An 18,313-nucleotide genomic window follows, 5' to 3' on the forward strand; every position below is an offset into this window, starting at 1 on the left:
AGCTTACGGGATGCAGCAAAAGCAGTTCTAAGAGGGAAGCTTGTAACAATTAATGCCTGTGTCAAGTTAAACAACCTAACTACACGTTGGGGAATAGAACCAGCTAATCCTAATGTTGAAATAGGACTAAAAAGACCGTAAAAAAGAGCAATAAAACTGAGAGCTGGTTAAAGAAAGTAGACAACTAAGCTAGACTCACCAACAGAGGAGATACTGCACGAAAACAAAAGATCGTAAAAGACTACTATGAACTTCTATACCAACAACCTAGAAAATAAAAATACTCCTAGAAACACAGAATCTTACAAGACTGAATCATGAAGAAACAAAATTTGAACAGACCAATTACTAGTAAGGAGATTGAATCTATAATCAAAAAACCTCCCAGCAAACAAAAGTCCAAGGCCAGATGGTTTCACTGGTGACTTTTACCAAACATTTAAACATTTCACACCAATCATTCTCAAACTCTTCCAAAAAATCAAAGAGGAGTGAACACTTCCAAACTCATTTTATGATATCAGCATTACTCATATCAAAACCAGGTAATGATACCACAATAAAGACAATTACAGGCCAATATGCCTGATGAACATAAAATACAAAAATCCTAAGCAATCTATTAGCAAACTGGACTGAACAATATGTTAAAATGTTCATACACCATGATCAGGTGGGATTTTATTCCAGGAATGCAAGGATAGTTCACCATCCACAAACAAATTAGTGAGATACACCACATTAAGAAAATCAAGAATAGGGGCTCCTGGGTAGCTCAGTCAGTTAAGTGTCTGAATTCAGCTCAGGTTATGATCTCACAGTTCAAGAGTTTGAGCCCCACATAGGGATTTGTGCTGACAGCTTGGAGCCTAGATCCTGCTTCAGATTCGGTGTCTCCCTTTCTCTCTGCCCCTCTCGTGCCCATGCTTTGTCTCTCTCCAAAATAAATATTTAAAAAATCAAGAATAAAAATCATATCACCTCAGTAGATACAGAAAAAGCATTTTGACAATATTTAACATCCATTGATGATAAAAGTTTATACCAAGTGGTTATAGAGGGAACGTACCTCAACATAATAAAGGCCATATAGGACGAGCCCAAAGCTATCATCCTCCTTGGTGTTTAAAAACTTACAAAGATTTTCCTCTCTAAGATCAGAAAGAAAATAAGGATCTTACTCTTGCCACTTTTATTAAACATAGTACTGGAAGTACTAGACAGAGCAATTAGAATTGCAAGAGAAAGAATTAAAAGGCATCCAAATTGGAAAAGAAGCTAAAGTGTCACTATTTGCAGAAGACATGGTATTATATGTAGAAAACCCTAAAGACCACTAAAAGCTGTTAGAGCTAATAAATGAATTCAGTAAAGTTGCAGGATACAAAACTAATAAACAAAAATCAGTTGCATTTCTATATACTAATGATGAACTATCAGATTAAGAAAACAATCTATTTGCAATTGCATAAAAAAGAATGAAATACTTCTGAATAAATATAACCAAGGAAGTGAGATACCTGTATACTGAAAACTGTAAGACATTGATGAAAGAAATTAAGGCTAAATAAGTAGATATTCTGTGCTCACAGATTGGAAGAATTAAAATTTTTAAAGTTTCCATACTACTCAAAACAATCTACAGATGCAATGCAATGTCTATCAGTTTTCAATAATATTTTTCACAGAAATAGAACAAACAGTCCTAACATTTGTATGGAACCACAAAAGACCCTGAGTAGCCAGAGCAATCTTGAGAAAGAAGAACACCGCTGGAGGCACCATACTTCCTTAAACTGTCTTACACAGCGGTAGTAATCAAAACAGTAAAGTATTGGCACAAAAACAGTTGCGTTCATCAATTAATTTAGGACAAAGGAGTTAATATCTAATGGGGAAAGGAGAGGCTCTTTAATAAATGGTTCTGGGGAAACTGGACTACTAGCTCATACCAAACACAAAAATCAACTCAAAATGGATTAAAAATTTGAACATAAGACCTGAAAGCATAAAACTCCTAGAAGGAAATATAGGGGGTAAGATCCTTGACATGAGTCTTGTTAATGATTCTTTGGATTTAAGCCCAAAGCAAAGGCAGCAAAGTAGATATAAAGAGGTAAGACTATACTGAAAAAACTTGTATACAGCAAAGGAGACCAACAAAATGAAAAGGCAACATGGAATGGGAGAGAAATTTGCAAATCATAGATCTGAGAAGAGGTTAATATAAAGAACTACAATTCAACTGGAAAAGAATCCAATTAAAAATGGGCAAAGGATCTGAATAGGAATTTTCCCAAATGAGAGACAACAAATGATCAGTAGGTACGTGAAAGGATGCTGCTACACATCACTGGTCATCAGGGAAATCCAAACCAAAAGCACAATGATTTGTCACCTCACACTGTCAGAATGGCTATTATCAAAATGACAAGGAATCACAGGTGTTGGCAAGGACATGGAGAAAAAGGAACCACTGTGCACTGTTGGTGGGAATGTAAACTGGTGCAGCAAGTGTGGAAAACAATAGAGAGATTCCTTAAAAATTAAAAACAACTACCATATGGTTCAGCTATTCCACTGCTGGGTATTTATCTGAAACATATGACCATCTTGAAAAGGTATCTGCACCCCTGTGTTCATTTCCCCATTTACAATGGCCAAGACAAGGAAACGACCTAAGTTCCATCTATACTGGATAAAGAAAAAGACATGTGCATGCATACACATTCAGAAATATTATTCAGCCATGAAAAACAAAAAAGAAAAACTGCATTTACAACATTGATGGGCCTTGAGAGTGCTATGCCACGTGAAATTAGAGAAAGACAAATCCTGTACAGTCTCATATGTATGAAAAATCTGAACTCTTAGTTAACAGAGAACAGCATGTTGGTTGCCAGACGCCTGGGGTGGGAGGTGGGTGGAATAGATGAAAGTGGCCAAATGTACAAGCTTCCAGTTATAAATAAGTCCTGGGGATGTAATATACAGCATGGTAACTAGAGTTAGCCATATTGTATATTTGGAAGTTACTGTGTGGCAATGGATATTAACTTACTGTGGTAATCATTTCTCTCTCTCTATATATATATAACCATTATGTTGTACACCTAAAACAAGTGATGTCAGTTACATCTCAAATTGTGACATAATTAACGTATGTTGTTTTAAGATGCTAAATTTGTGATAACAAGTTATGCAGCAACAGAAAATGAGACAAATCCCCATCATATTTTGAGCAAGCTTTAAAAATAGAATTTGACAAGCTGATTCTAAAATTTTACAGAGAGATGGAAAGGATTAAGAGTAGTCAAGAGGTGCCTGAGTAGCTTGGTTAAGCAAGGGCTGTGAGATCAAGCCCTGAGCTGAGCTCCAAGCTGGGTGTGACGCCTAGTTAAAAAAAAAAAAAGAGTAGTCAAAACAATATTGGAAAAAGTGACAGCATTGGAGGATCCGCAGTATTGAACTTTAAGGTGTGTTTTAAAGTCACAGTAACAAATCAGTGTAGTATTAAAAGAGGGAACAAATACATCAATGGAAAAGAAGAGAGGGTCTAGAAACATCTATACTTAAAACCTCAGTGATTTTCAACAAAGGCACTCGCACAATTCAATGGGGAAAGGAAAGACTTTTTAACAAATGGTATTGGAAGACTGTATATCTCTTTGAGGGAGCTGCAGGGTAGGGGGAATTTCAGTCCTCTTACACCATAATCAAAAATAATTTCAACATCGGTCACAGACCTAGAGCTTCTAGAAGAAAACCTATAAGAATGCTCATGACTTGTTAGCAGGCAAATATTTTTTTAGGACACAATAACTATAAAAATTTTAAATGTACAAATTATAATTCATCAAAATCTCATCAAAGGACACCATTTAGGGAATGGATTGGGAAGAGAGAGAGAGAAAATATTTGCAAAATATATCTGACAGATTTGTATCTAGGAAATGGAAATAAGGAAGTTTTACAACTCAATAACTAAAAGACAACCCAGTAACAATGGGGAACAATAGTCTTCAGCAAAAAGTCCTGGGCATGTACATGGCAAAAGAAGGAAGTCGGATCCCTAACTTAACACAGTACACAAAAATTAAATGGATCAAAGATATAAATGTAAGAGCAACGACTATAAAACTCTTAGAAGGAAAATTGGTGTAAATAGTTTCTTAGATATGACACCAAAAGCACATATAGCACATATAACTAAAAAAAAAGATAACTTGGACTTCATCAAAATAAAATTTACATCAAAGGATACTATCAAGAAAGTAAAAAATACTTCTACAGAATGGAAGAGGATATTTTCAAATGATGTATCTAATAAAACACTTGTATCTAGGGTCTACTAAGAATTCTTAAAACTTGGGGTGCCTGGGTGGCTCAGTCAGTAAAGTGGCCGACTCTTGAATTTCAGCTTGGGTCAGGATCTCATGGTTCGTGAGTGTGAGCCCCACATCGGGTTCTACACTCACAGGGTGGAGCCTGCTTGGGATTCTCTGTCCCTTCTCTCTGACACTCCCCTGCTCTTTCTCTCTCAAAATAAATAAATTAAAATATTTTAAAAAATTCTTATAACTCAACAATAAAAAGATAAATTACCCAGTTAAAAAATGGGCAAAGGACTTGAATAGACAGTTCTCCAAAGGTACAAAAATGGCCAACAAGCACATGAGAAGATGCTTCATATCATTAGGCATTAGGGAATGGAAATCAGAACCACGAGATTCCACTTCATACCTACTAGGACAATTGTAAACAAAAAGGCAGACAAGCCTTTGTGTGCTACTGGTGGGAATGCGAGATTTTGTAGGGGTTGTGGAAAGACTCACAGGGCTGCAGCACAGTGAGCGGGAGGGGGAGGTGGAGGCTGTTTTTGGAGCCGTAGAAAGCTCCCGAAAGGTTTGTGATTGATACACTGCAGGTAGACTGAGAGGACTTGCCCATGGACGGGGGGAGGGAGGACGTTAAGATGAGTGCGATAACATCCAGGTTTCCATCCTGACCAGCTAGTTGAATAGGGCTGCTATTTACTGAGGAAGGGAGACTGTGAGGGCAGAGAAAATGCAGAGTTCCAGTTTAACCAAGTGAGGTAGACACCGTGTCAGGAACTAATCTCCCTTTTTCCTTTTAGAGAGATGCCTGGGTTTTGGCAGGGCTTTTGGCTTCCCAGGCAGACACCACATTTCCCTGCCTCCCTTTGCATTATTTGTGGCCATGAGTAAATTCTTGCCAGTGGAATGCAAATGGAAGGGTGTGTGCAGCGTCCATGTGGCAAAAATGAGCCTTGGAAAGAAGGGATTTTTCAAATCTGTGGAAGCCAAGAGTTTTATAATATATTCAGAACTTTAAAAAACTCCATAAAAGCTGGCTCTAGTGTTAACAGACTGATTAAAAAGAAGGACATGTGGTTTGATAAAATATAGAATAGTCAAAATCCATGTTGCTGCTTGGCCAAATAGCCTTTGTCACCACGGAGACCGTACAACCGGTGTTTTAGCGTTTTTTAAGCGCATCAAGGTTTGTCATCAGAGTCTTCAAATCTGACAAGTTATGGGATGCACAAAAAGGAGGTGTTGCCAATCCAGCTGTAAAGCTGGGTCTGCCCCGCGGACCCCCCGCCGGGGAAAGCGAGGCTGGTCTTGCTCTTACCTGCACGCCCCTCACTGGTCCACCTCTCTTCGCAGGTACTGGGTACAGTCCGAGATTTTTTTTAGTTGAGCCAAGTTTAATTTTTCTGAACACATAGGACATGTGCTTTCAGTGTTTAACAGGCTGGGGAGGGAAAGGCAGAGTAAAGTTAAATCTATAATATTCCTCTGTCTTTCGGATATTCTCATGTGAAAAACAGCGGCTCCTGGCTCCGTCTCCTTAGTCATGCTCATCGTGCGGTGTAAGAATTAGGAATATCCAGTCTCATGCAGGATCCCCTTTAAGGATAATGTTCACAAAGGTCATGTAGAAAGTTCTTCCAAGTAGACAGTTTGGATCTTTAGGAACATGAATAAGGAGACCTCAGAATAGAAGAGTGGCTGGATGGAAGGCCCAGTCTGTGGGGCTGACTGAAACCGTGCACACTTACGTCTTAAATTCTGAGTACAGGGCAGGGAAGTCGCAATGGGGACACACGGTCCAGTCATCCTTCAACATATGGCGACCCTGGAAACAGTACATTTAAAAGTAAAATTCATCATTAAAAAATCCCCGCCACCATTCAATTACAATAAATGTATTCAAGCTAAAAGCCAGACCTCAAAATTACGAAATTAATATTTCATGTAGGTGATTGGCTAGAAAGAGATGCCATCAACCAGACTGAAGTCAGATTTCATTTATCACATTCATATATAAAAGAATAGTGTTTGATTTTGTGACATCATTACCTAAACTCATTTGCCACTAACATAAAGCTTATGTACGCCTAGTGATTAACAAATCATCTGGTATTTAAATCCTTCTAATAGGGCTTCATATTAAAATTAATAATAAAACCACCACGTAATTCAGTGCTACAGCGTGCCAGGTAGCGTACGAAGGCTTCATGTCCTGTCTTCAACCCGCAGTTTCTCTCAACAGGCAGGCATTGTTCTGGTTGGGCCAGGAAGGCAAAACTAATTGCACAAGGTTGTGTAGCCAGTAAAGTGGCAGAAAAAGGACTTAAGCCAGGACCATCTGATTCCCAAGTGTGTTTTTTTACACATCAAGTATTCAAACAGATTATAAATATATATGTAAAGAAACATATGTTACAAAGAAACTTACTGTTACAATGCAATATGGGATGTTATTTTTACATCCAAGACACAGGAGCTCACACTCTGGGAGGAGAAATTCGCAGAATGGACATGGGGTTGTGGCCTCTTCTGTCTCGGATGTATCGGGTCTCCTGTGAGAAAGAATCCCGTGTTTCACACGCCTACTTCTTCACAGTCAGAATCTGAGACTAGACACAAGCTCGCCATCAGCTGCACTCTAGCTCAGGCAGGAGGACGAGGAATTAAGATTGGTCAGGTTGTAACATTATACGGGCCACATGCAGTTGGAATTCACGGCACATTAAATGGCAGAAAAGACCCAGGGATGGGTCTTGCTGTCTCCTCTCTCCTAGTGTCACTGAGGTTGTATAGACTGCCTAAGGCTGTGCAACAGAACTTCACTGTGACAACGGCAGGGTTCTAATTCTGTGCTCTCCAATATGGTAGCCATGAGTCACATGAAGCTTTTGAACACTTGAAATACGGGTAATGTGAGGAACTAAATTTTAATTTTACTTTTAATTTAAATAGCCACAGGTGGCTAGCAGTTACCGTACCTGCTATGAGCAGACCTCACAGCCATAGAGGGATGCTAACGAGCATCTCTTCCAAGCTAATGCCCAGGTTGGCATGGCACTAAAATATCAGGGCAGATGTGCCTCTACATTTTGTCCCCGCCTGCCTCTTCATGAAGAGGAAACTTCTGTATGCTCTGGTTGGCAAAGCGGGAAGACAGAGGGATCTGTCTTTGCTGGCCTCAGGACATGGCAGTACCTGCCCTGGACTGTGACGCTTTGTGTAGGAGTCAAATAAATCCTGACTTGTCCAAGCCATTGTTGGGTCCTCCGCTGCTGGGAGCTGAGTACAATCCTCATGGCTACCCCCAATCCATGCTGTTGCCAGCCTGCACATCAGCAGCCACGTTCTAACAAATGCATTTGTGAAATGTGATTAGATAGAACCAGCTGTCCCTGCCTACCTGACCATAGCCTCGATCTTCTTTTTGTACTTGGCGTCTATTTTGGGGCGGTACTCGGGCCTCATCAGCATAGCTGCGAAGCTGAAAGCAGAGTTCTTCAGGCCTGCTCTGTGGCACTCGATCACAGTAGACGTCAGGATGGGCACAATGTCTGCAACACAAGCGAGAGCAGAAGGCACAGGGCTTCTACCGTCATGACTCTGCCCCTGCTCAGGAGGAAAGCAGGACCACACCTGTCTCAATTTGCATTTTCTGGCAAAAAAACAGATGTGTGACCTGTTTAATGAGGAACGAGCACAGCAGTGGAGTCACAGCTTATCAAAATGTCCTCCCTTGATTATACTGTGCTGTGCCTTGGACACCGGACCAGCACTCCCTTGAGGTCACTGGCATGTATCCTCCCGTTACCCCTGAGCCCACATTTTGCACTTGACAGGACTGCCAATGAATGGTAAGGGAGACTAATAATTTTATGCGCTAACTTCTCGGCGTGGCACCTATTTCTTCAGGACAGATACCCTTGAATTAACGGATCTTAGCACAAATTGCCAGACTGCTTTCTAGAAAGGCATACCAATGTCCATCGTCACCAGCAGTCCTGAGAGTGCTGTCTTATTTCAACCTTTGCCAGCATGGTATACAGTTACTTTACAGGTTTTTTTTTTTCATGTAACAAAAAAGAATACATTTAGAGAAGAGGGGTGGTGAAATATGACCTGTGAGCCAGATCTGGCCCCGTTATTGTAGGACGCACGAGCTAAGAATGGCTTTTACATTTCTCAATGGGTGAAAAAAATCATATGAAAACTACATGTGGTTCAGACGTCCATGTCCAAAAAAATAAAGTTCTGTTGGAACACAGCCGTGTTCATTCATTTAGGTTCGGCTTCTGTACAAACACTAGTTGTGACAGGGACTGTTTGGCCCACAAGGCCCAAACGTTTGACATCTGACCCTTTACAGAAAAATCTTGTTGAGCCTGTCATAGAACGTGTGAAAGTCTATTACCTGAAGAATATTACAATGACACGTCTTTTAGACATGGGACCTTTTATAGAGAGGGTGGCCTCTCGTGGTTGAGAAGAGTCAGACTTTAGCTAATTAGTGTGATCTCAGGCAACTGTTACTTCACTTCTTTTGCCTCCATTAGCTTCTCTGTAATATAGTGGAAATAGTAACAGTACCCATGTGTGTAGTTTTGAGGTTGTTATCCTTAGAAAGATCTGCTTGATCTTGGCTGGCATCTGGGAACTTGGATATTGGGGGAGTTTCTGCCATCTCCAGAACTGATAAGAGTGGCGCATCGCCTAAACCCTTGGTACAAAAGATGTGGTTTATGGTGAACACCTGCTCTGGGAGTCTGGAAATGTAGTACGTACCAAGCAGGAGGTGCCGGCGTGAGCAGGCCCCAGTACGACCCCTGGGCGCCGAGTCTCTGGTGGGCACCATTTCACGTGTGTTGTCACACACCTCACTCCTGGAGGAGTCAAATGTGTCCTGTGTGACTCCGCTGGGAGGGGACCCTTTGCCTTTTCCCTTTGCCAATTTGGGTTTGTGTTCTTTGGCTGAAATAAATCTTAGCCTTCAGCACGACCATGTGTGGAGTTGTGTGAGTCCTAGTGAATTGTCAAGCCCGGGGGTGGTCTTGGCATCCCGGTACACTACAGTGGTGGCAGAGTTAGTCACTGCAGATCTCACAGCACCACATGGATGCAGAAGTGTGGGTGACAAGCTCTTCCCAGATGGTACTCACGTGACGGAAACTTGCTGATGTTGTTGGCCACCCGAATAAGCATGCGTGCCCCTTTCATATGGTCTCCATTTTTAACATGAATCTGAAATGCACATTTTACTTCTCTTAGAGATTTTGACTCACCCTAATTCACACTTTATTCCCCCAAATAAAATAATTCCTCCTTGATCATGACCCAGGACAGGGTTGTTCCATGATCCTTGCAGCCGTACTTGGCTTTTGGCATTTGGGATTTCTCCTTTATTCTCCCAGCAGCTGCTGCCTGGCACCATGGCCTCACTTTCCTTACCTCTACTCTGTGCTCTGCTTTCTACTTTGTCTTAGACCATGTGACATGAGTTCAAATCCCTGATCCATCTCTTCCTGGCCATTTTTGGAGGGCTAATAATACCAACTTTGCCAAGCTGTCATGAGACCTGAAGGCCGATTCTGTCAGGCAGAAAGGGGGTGAGTTGATAAAGGAAGGGGGCGCTTCCCGTGGTGAGGGCAAGGGCAGTGATGGCTGGAGGGGGCTGAGGCTGGGTAAGTACTGGTACGAGCAGGGTCTGTGGCACGTAGGATGAGAGGAAGCTGGAGAATCCCCAGGGCCAGGCCGTGACACTGCTGGATCCGGCAGCCCACAGAGGCGGGGGCGCGGGGTGGGGGGAGTGGACCGAACAGGAGGCAGAACTGGCGGTGCGTGGCGAGAATGTGCAGGGTGAGTTTAGAGTAACTCCCGGGCATCCGGTCTAAGCAAACGAACGATAGTAGAATTTACTGAGCTCTGCAACATTAGATTAACTGAATCTGAAGGGTAAGGAACCCCCTCCTGCTGCTTGTCCTCTGACTCTGCACCTCAGACGGCCTAGCTCAGTCATCCAGACCCAAAGGTCCCAGGCTGCCCCTCAGCCAGAGTCCCTGTCCCAGCTCTGGGAGGAAATGTCCACCAAAGCTGTCTTGATATCCCCTGAAATGTGGATGGCTTTCTTCAGTCCTTTGTGTCAGAGATGCCGCTGACATTTTCATACCAACTTGTTCTTACTTGGAAATGTTCAGTTTCCCTTCTGATATCACAGTTAAAAGTCTTGGGAATGTTTGGTGCTTGTGAAAGAGGTGAACACTATAGCAAAGGGGAAGAGTCACAGGGGTGCCCTGCAGTGGGAGGGAAGAGGGAGTCTGGTCCTATGCCAAGTGACAGGCCAGGCCTTGACGCCAGAGGAAAAGAAAAAGACTTGAGAATGAATAATTCCTATGACTTAGGGTACTTCTTATATAAGGATTCCCTAACTTTTGCTGCTTCTCTTCCACCACCTTTTTAAAAAATGTTTATTTTTGTGAGAGAGACAGAGACAGCACAAGCCAGGGAGGAGCAGAGAGAGAGGGAGACAGAATCCAAAGCAGGCTCCGAGCTCCGAGCTGTCAGCACAGAGCCTGATGCGGGCCTTGAACCCAGAAACCATGACATGACTTGAGCCAAAGTTGGATGCTTAACTGACTGAGCCACCCACGTGCCCCCCACCAGACCTTTTTATCCTCTTCCTCCAAAATCTCCATCTTGCTGGACTCTGTGCCCCACTTGTGTCTGAAGCTGAGAGAGACTGCCCTTCTCCCCTTCTACTCTTTCCCTCCTGTTACTCTGGAGGGAAATGTACTTTTGGGGGTTGCAAGTTGGAATTCTAATTTTTCCCTTAAAATCAGTGTTACAGAACTGTGTGGCCTAATATGGTAGCCACTAGCCACATGTGGCAATTTAAATTTTAAAATTAAAATTGTAAGTCATCTCTACACCCAACGTGGGGCTCAAACTCATGACTCTGAGATCAAGAGTCACATGCTTTTCCAACCGAGTCAGGCACCCCTAAAATTAAAAGTATATAAAGTAAAAGAATTAGTTTATCAGTTGCACGGCTGTATTTCAGGTGCCCCACAGTCAGGCTAGTGGCTGCCACATGGGGCAGCGCAGACACAGTGCACTTCTAACATTGTAGAAAGTTCCATTGGACGGTGCTGTTCCAGACAATAACTAGGACTTAAATCATTCATAACATGACAACTCTAATCCTAGGTACTGTCGAAATTAAATAAGCTCTTGTGGACTGGCCTGAAAACCAATTTAGCATTAATATGGGAAGATATATTTTGATATAAATGAAAATTTAGAAAAATATGTAAGTTGGATTCTGTATCTTTACAAAGATGTGTGCGTGTGTGTGTGTATACACACATTATAATATTTAAGAGAACTATACATACAAGTATTTGAGGCTTGTGTGCTGTATTTTGTTTTTATTAAAAATTACTAATTGAAAAAACAGAATAGACAACTGGACGTAAATACTAATGTAAAATATAAAAAAGGTGCACACATGTCTTTATAGAAGAAGAGAGGACATAGAGAGCTCAGCATTAGCAGGTGTTATATACGGTGATGGGCTCGAGGGTAAATTTTTCCTTATACTTTTCTACATTCTCTAAATTTTCTCAATGAGTATGTATTATTTTTATATTCAGATGAAAACTAAATAGTATTAAAAACTGTGGAATTGTATAAAATCCATGATCTTAGAATTAATATAAACTCTGGTTGGACAAAAATGTCTTAATTTTTTGGGGCTAGGTAATACATTTATGTGTTTCAAAATCAAAATAAGGTGAAAACATATGTGGAGAAAGATATTCTCCCTTTTACCACCTGACTGGGCTGGTACCAGGGCCCCTCTGCCCCACATCTTCCCTTTGGGAAATTACCTTTGCTCGCTAGACTTCTGAGTGTATTTCTCACTTTATTTGCAAAGAATATTCATTCTTAGGTTTTGCCCTTTTGTACACAACGGCAGTATATTGTATAATTATTCTATGTTGATTTTTTTCATTTAACAATATGGAGATCTAAAAAATCACTCTCCTCCAATGGAGGGGTGCCCACAAAAAAATCCTTCAGGCGATAAACTCACTTGGCAGATTATGTCCTAAGTCACTGTAAGGGCCTCACCTTCACCAGGATATAACTGTGCAGAATCATGAGGTTGGTGGCCATCTCAGAGGGAATTTTGATCTTCTGGGATTTAAGTTCTGCATACATACTGAAGAGAACATCATGTGCATTCCGATAGTTTCCTGGGAAAAAGGCAGCAAAATGGCATTATTGCAAAGGATGAAATCTGAGGACTTTCTGTGGGCCCTCATTTTATTTTTTAAAGTTTTAATTTTTTTAATTTTTGAAAAATTTATAAATGTTTTTATTCATTTTTGAGAGAGAGCACGGGTGGGACTGGGGGAGGGATAGAGAGAGAAGGGAACGGAAGATCCGAGGTGGGTTCAATGCTGACAGCAAGGAGCCTGATACGGGGCTCGAACTTCCACATTGTGAGATCATGACCTGAGCCGAAGTCAGAAGCTTAACTGACTGAGACACCCAGGCACTCCTAAATTTTTCACTTAAATTCCAGTTAGTTAACATACTGGGTAATATTAGTATCGGGTGAAAATACAGTGATTCATCACTTCTGTATATCACCCGGTGGTCATCACAATGTGGGCCCTCACTTTACAAGTAGGTTTTGGTATTAAGCAGTATCTTCATAATCTCTTACATAAAGTAGCTTAAGTTTTCCTGTGGTAACTGATGGTACTAATACCCAACCAGTCCCTCAGGGAGCAGAGAGTGTCATCCTAGACCCCTCCCTCTTCCTCAGGGCGCCAGCTGCCCCTAAAGCAGGGTCATCAAATGGAGTCACCTTCTAAGTGTCCCAAATCCAGCCTGGCCCCAGGCTGCTTTAATGCCTCGGCAGCTGTGTTCTAATGGGTGTCCCTCTGTGCTGCTTCGGCCTCCATTCCAAAGTCCAAGTGTTCTTGTCAAAGCTCAGGGTCACGCCCCAACATAAAACCCTCCAAAGGCCTTAGGGATCACGTGCAGATTCCTGAGCCAAGGGCCTGAGCCCTTCAGGATCTGCCTCCTCCGACTCTCCTAACCTCACCTCTGCACTCCTCTCCTGCCTCTCCCCCACCACAGCAGGGGCCCAGGAGTCCCTTGCTCCTCTGAGTCCGTGTCCTCCCTCACTGTTGCCCTCTCCGCCTTTCAAAACTCAGCTGAAACTTCTGTTGCCTTCTCTCCTCTCCATCCTCCAACTCCCACAACACCTCCACCCTCAGGATGAAGTAAGTGGGTCCCTCTCCTGGTGCCCTTTTAGTGGATTTCCATTCTATTCGGGCACTTCTCCCCCTTTATAACTCTCTCCCACCGACTCAGGACTCCTCGAGGGCAGGACTGTGGCACAGTCCTCTGAATCCTGAGCTCCCACCCTGTATCTCGCAGTGGGTGCTAGATCAACGTAAACTGAGGAAAGCAGTGACTCATTTCATTGTTTATTTGCTAAAATTGTGTTCCCTATTTATGAACAGCTAAATGAATCTGCTTGCAGAAACTAGTAGAGATGTCAGACTAACGCTCTGACTTGGTCAGTGAACATTTAGAGAACACGGAAGGGGAAGAGAAGCCTTGTGGAGGCTCTGTAAATAGTCCCTGCACACTGTTAAGAACTAGGTCAATAATAATACCACATCATCTTCCATCTTGTAATCTCGTTCGTATTGTTAAAGCCAAATACATGAGATGTTAAGAAGGTGTGGCAAAGTATAGGAGAGGGGCCGTGGGCTGGAGAGAGGGGAGAGGGCATGGCCCGGAGAAAGGAGCCGTGAGGCCCTGAGGGGAAGACGAAATAGCACCACCAAGAGAAGGCATTAGCCGAGTTATCTAGATCCCACCCTGTGCTGGTCAATTATTTTACTTCTCTGAAACCCAGAAATGGTCATTCTCTCCTCATCTTCTGGGTTCAAAGCAAACCTAGATTAGAAAAGGGCTACTTTTTCCAGGGCATTTAGAAAAGGGTTTGGAGTTTGATTCTACTCCTTGACTACAAGAGGAACATGCATGTCAGGGGCATACCTGCAGACTGCTCTTCTCTGGCAATGATGATGGCGGTCCGTGCAGCTTCTCGGTACTGTTTCAGGGCCATGTACAAGCGGAACAGGTACTTGGCATCCTGACACACAAACCATTAGAGAAATACCACTCTTCATTAGCAAGGGGGACAAACACTCGAAATTTTGCATTTCAGTTGGAATACACTTTGATATTGTTTTTAAAAGTCCACCAAATAAAGAATTGACTTATCAAAAATTTATTCATAGTTTAATATGTGCCACATAATATTCTAAGTCCTTGAGAAATATTAATGTGTTTAAATCCTCATGCCCTTCCTGGGAAAAAGGCCTGATTACACACTAATTGCACTGATGAGAAACACACCCAACAGGACCTCTCCAGAGTCTGGATTTGAGCCACGGTGATCAGGCTTCAGAGTCTGTGTTCCTAAAACTACCCCACAGAGTTACTGCCTGTGTGCTCGATAGCAAAATGTATTCTTAAACAATGTGTCAACTTGGCGAAAATTTAAAAATTTTTACACCTATATAAATTTCTCTGGCCCATAAAAACGCTGGCCTTACACTATTTTCTGTTCCCACCGTCTTCAGCTGTAGAGAATTTTATATACTTGACGCTGATTTCCTGATTATTAGAGTTAGCAGACATAAGGTGAGGTGGTTCGGAACTGTTGAAGGGCCCGTGTGCCCTTTGGTAGTTTAACGTAGCCTCCTCGGGTCTCTGTGAAATACCAGAAATGGACTCAGGGATCAGGATCGCTACAATCCTCTCCAGCTACGACATTCTGGCACCTTCTCTCCGAAATCAGTAACTTGACTTCCTTCACAAGAAGATTAACTCAGACATCAAAGCCCAAGGGAAGAACAAGTCTGGGTTGGGGTGGGGGGTTGTTCTCAAAGGGGACTGTCCCCCTCAGGGCCCAGAGAAGACCAGTGTCTGAAGGAACTCCAGAGGGTCACATACTTAGAAAATATGTTCTTAATGACTTATTTCTACTTTATAGTGAGTTGATTTTACACTAAATATATTGCTATTAACTAACATAATTTTTGAAATATGAACAAAGTATATGGATTTTTAGAGATTGATGCTCATAGTTCTCATAATAGTTTTCAAAGTTCCCAGAATAAATAAAACTCTAAATTTGAGGAAAGTTGTGGGTGGTGTGAATTGTTATTTAGAGGGTTGTGGCTATTTCACAGGGGGCAATGCCATTCAAAGGGTGACTATATCCAATATCCTCTAAAATGCAGGGTCTGTCTAGAAGACTATATTCAGAGAGAAAACATTAAGGTCTGTGATGCAGATGCCATAATTGGCAAAGACGGGGCAGAAGAAAGGCGAATGGTAACTACGATACTTAGAACCAGGAGAAGACAACCTTTCTAGTACCTTGGGCATCCCGTCATTCTCCCCCATGAGGTGGTCTATCAGCTGACTGGTCAGCAATTCGTCTTTGGCCTGGCCGACCTGTTTAGGAAGAGAAAGAAACAGTAAATCCAGCATCTTAAAACTAGAAAGGAAGGGGAGTAGGGGCAGACAAATCATCTTGGGCTAAGGACCTAGAATAAAAAAAATCATGACAATGCCTACAGTCAAGTCCTGACATGATATAAATTCAGGGTCTTTCTTCATTCATTTGTAGAGTCCCCATTAATAAAAGTCCCTCCTTCGAAGCTATAGCTTTTCTCAGTTGCTGTATCAAAAGACTGTATTTGCTTTTTAAAGACACAGAATATACTTTTTGGATGTTTCAATAAAAACCTTCTCACGGTGAACCAGGCACGTAGAGAATAAGGTCTTGAGTGCAGGAACTAGGCCTTCCACAACCACAGAGTACCAAGCACTGCATCTCCAGTGCTCCCCACAGAAATGCGTTGTGTACAATGTATTGTGTGGTGTCGATCAGGAAAAAGTACATATGATATTGGAGGATGGAAAAGTGTTTTAGTTAGTAGGGATAATCACTGACAAGAGGAGGAGGCTTACGAGTCTTGTGTCTATAAAAAAAAAGGTGAGCCAAGAACGCAAAGGGAATGAACACTGAAGAGGGCAGCGTGAAGAGCCCCCGGGAAATGAAGGAGACAGTCACGAGGGACAGCAGCATGTGGCCTTGCTTGCTATGTCTGAGGGAAAAAGATAAAAGTTTGGAAGGTCCTTGGGCAGAAGAGACTGAACATGTGGGGTGGCGAGGCTCTTGGGGCCGCAGAATTTCTATACACTTCACTGACTGTGGTAGTTGTCAGTGCAAGAAAGCTAAGCCTTTACAAGTCTGTAGCCTCTGCTTTTGCCACTGCTGTAAGGAAGCGATGCTGTGAGGAAGAGAAATCCTGTACAGCTTATCATCTTGATGGCTTTTGTGGACGGTTTTGGGGGAATGAGCCAGTACAGATGGAGGCATGGGTAAACTAAGGGCTCTGGAGTCAGCCTGCCTGAGGACAAAAGATCACCTGGGTACTCTTGGGACCTCAATGAGGATAAAAATACTATGTAACTCACAGTACTAAGGATTAAATAAGTTAATACCCAAGAAGGGCTTGGACCGGTGCTAAGCAGTGCTACCTGGTGTGGCTGCGTATAGCAAATAAAAATACAAGACACCCAGTTACATTCAAATTTCAGAAGGCTGAACACACCCAAGATGTTAGGATGGAAAAGGGAGACAGTAAGGGATAGATGTGGCCACCAAAAATTAAAATTAAAAGAAGAGGGGTGCCTGGGTGGCTCAGTCAGTTAAGTGTCTGGCTCAGGTCATGAATCTCATGGTTTGTGGGTTCAAGGCCCACACTGGGCCCTGTGATGACAGCTCAGAGCCTGGATGGAGCCCACTTCAGATTCTGTGTCTCCTTCTCTCTCTGCCCCTCCACTGCTTGCACTCTCTCTCTCAAAAATAAAGTACTGAAAAAAAATTTTTTTTGATAATTAAAAGCAGGATAGAGACAGAATGCTGAGGAACACTTACATACTGGATTGGAAGAGTTGGTGAAGGAGGCTGAGAAGGGACCATTTGAGGAGAAATTGGAGAGGCAGTGTTCTAAGGGAGTCATAAGAAAGATGTAGGATGATAGCATAAAATGCTGCCATAACATGGAGTGAAGACTAAGAAGAGACTTCTATATTTAGCAAGTACGACATCAGTGGAGACCTCTTAGAGAAGGTGTACAGAGGGGTGACGGTGGATGCTGGCTGCAAAGAGGAAGGAAGCCTTCCACCCCCCCCCCCCACAGTTTAAAAGATACTGTGAAGACCCATCCTTCTTATCCATATCATGGGTTCCTTTAGGTAATGATTCTCAACTAGGACTCTACTACACACACACACACACACACACACACACACACACACACACACACACACCAAGAATGCATTTCAGGACCTTAAGGGGTAGAGGAAGGAGTGGGATGGGGGTGGGGGGTAAATTGTGAGAATTTTTAAGATAGATATTCTCAATCATGAGGTCAGCAAGTAAGAGTGCACAGATTATAAGAAAATTCAAATCTGAGGGGTGGGGGTAGGTCGCAAGGTGGAAAGGAAAGAAAGGAATGGAGGATTGAAAGGAAATTTATATCATCCATATAGTGCTTTCACTAAGCTGGGAACCAACATATGTTCAATTCAGCAAACATTTATTGAGTGTCCATAATGTGCTAAACACTCTATAAAGAAATGGGTCCTTGACCTTGAGGAGCTATTAATCTGTAGGGGAATAACTGTAGTGGTAAATGATGTTCAAAGTACTTAGAGAAGACTCTAAGGAGGGTGAAATTTCATCCAGAGGACAGTTCACAAAAGGCTTGCATGTGAAGTGGTTCTTGCGTGTTGCGTTGGAGTATGAAAGGTAGAGGTGTATGAGGAAGGGTGGCCTAGGTGTAGGGGACTACAAGAATGAAGAAACACAA

General features: G+C 42.4%; 1 protein-coding gene across 1 annotated transcript in view; it reads right to left on the reverse strand.

Annotated features, from left to right (window-relative positions):
* The window catches only part of WDR19 (WD repeat domain 19), a 101,355-nt gene that overhangs the window by 4,852 nt on the left and 78,190 nt on the right, over positions 1-18,313 (reverse strand). Inside the window, exons 29-36 of the mRNA XM_029947232.1 lie at positions 15,807-15,884; positions 14,415-14,511; positions 12,462-12,586; positions 9,491-9,572; positions 7,738-7,888; positions 6,766-6,889; positions 6,086-6,162; positions 5,656-5,778 (exon numbers count right to left, since the gene is read on the reverse strand). Coding sequence (XP_029803092.1) covers positions 5,667-5,778; positions 6,086-6,162; positions 6,766-6,889; positions 7,738-7,888; positions 9,491-9,572; positions 12,462-12,586; positions 14,415-14,511; positions 15,807-15,884 — 846 coding nt within the window. The 3' untranslated portion in view covers positions 5,656-5,666. The remainder of the gene's footprint in view (positions 1-5,655; positions 5,779-6,085; positions 6,163-6,765; positions 6,890-7,737; positions 7,889-9,490; positions 9,573-12,461; positions 12,587-14,414; positions 14,512-15,806; positions 15,885-18,313) is intronic.

This window comes from Suricata suricatta, chromosome 1, assembly GCF_006229205.1.
Source record: "Suricata suricatta isolate VVHF042 chromosome 1, meerkat_22Aug2017_6uvM2_HiC, whole genome shotgun sequence".
Classification (NCBI taxonomy): domain Eukaryota; kingdom Metazoa; phylum Chordata; class Mammalia; order Carnivora; family Herpestidae; genus Suricata; species Suricata suricatta.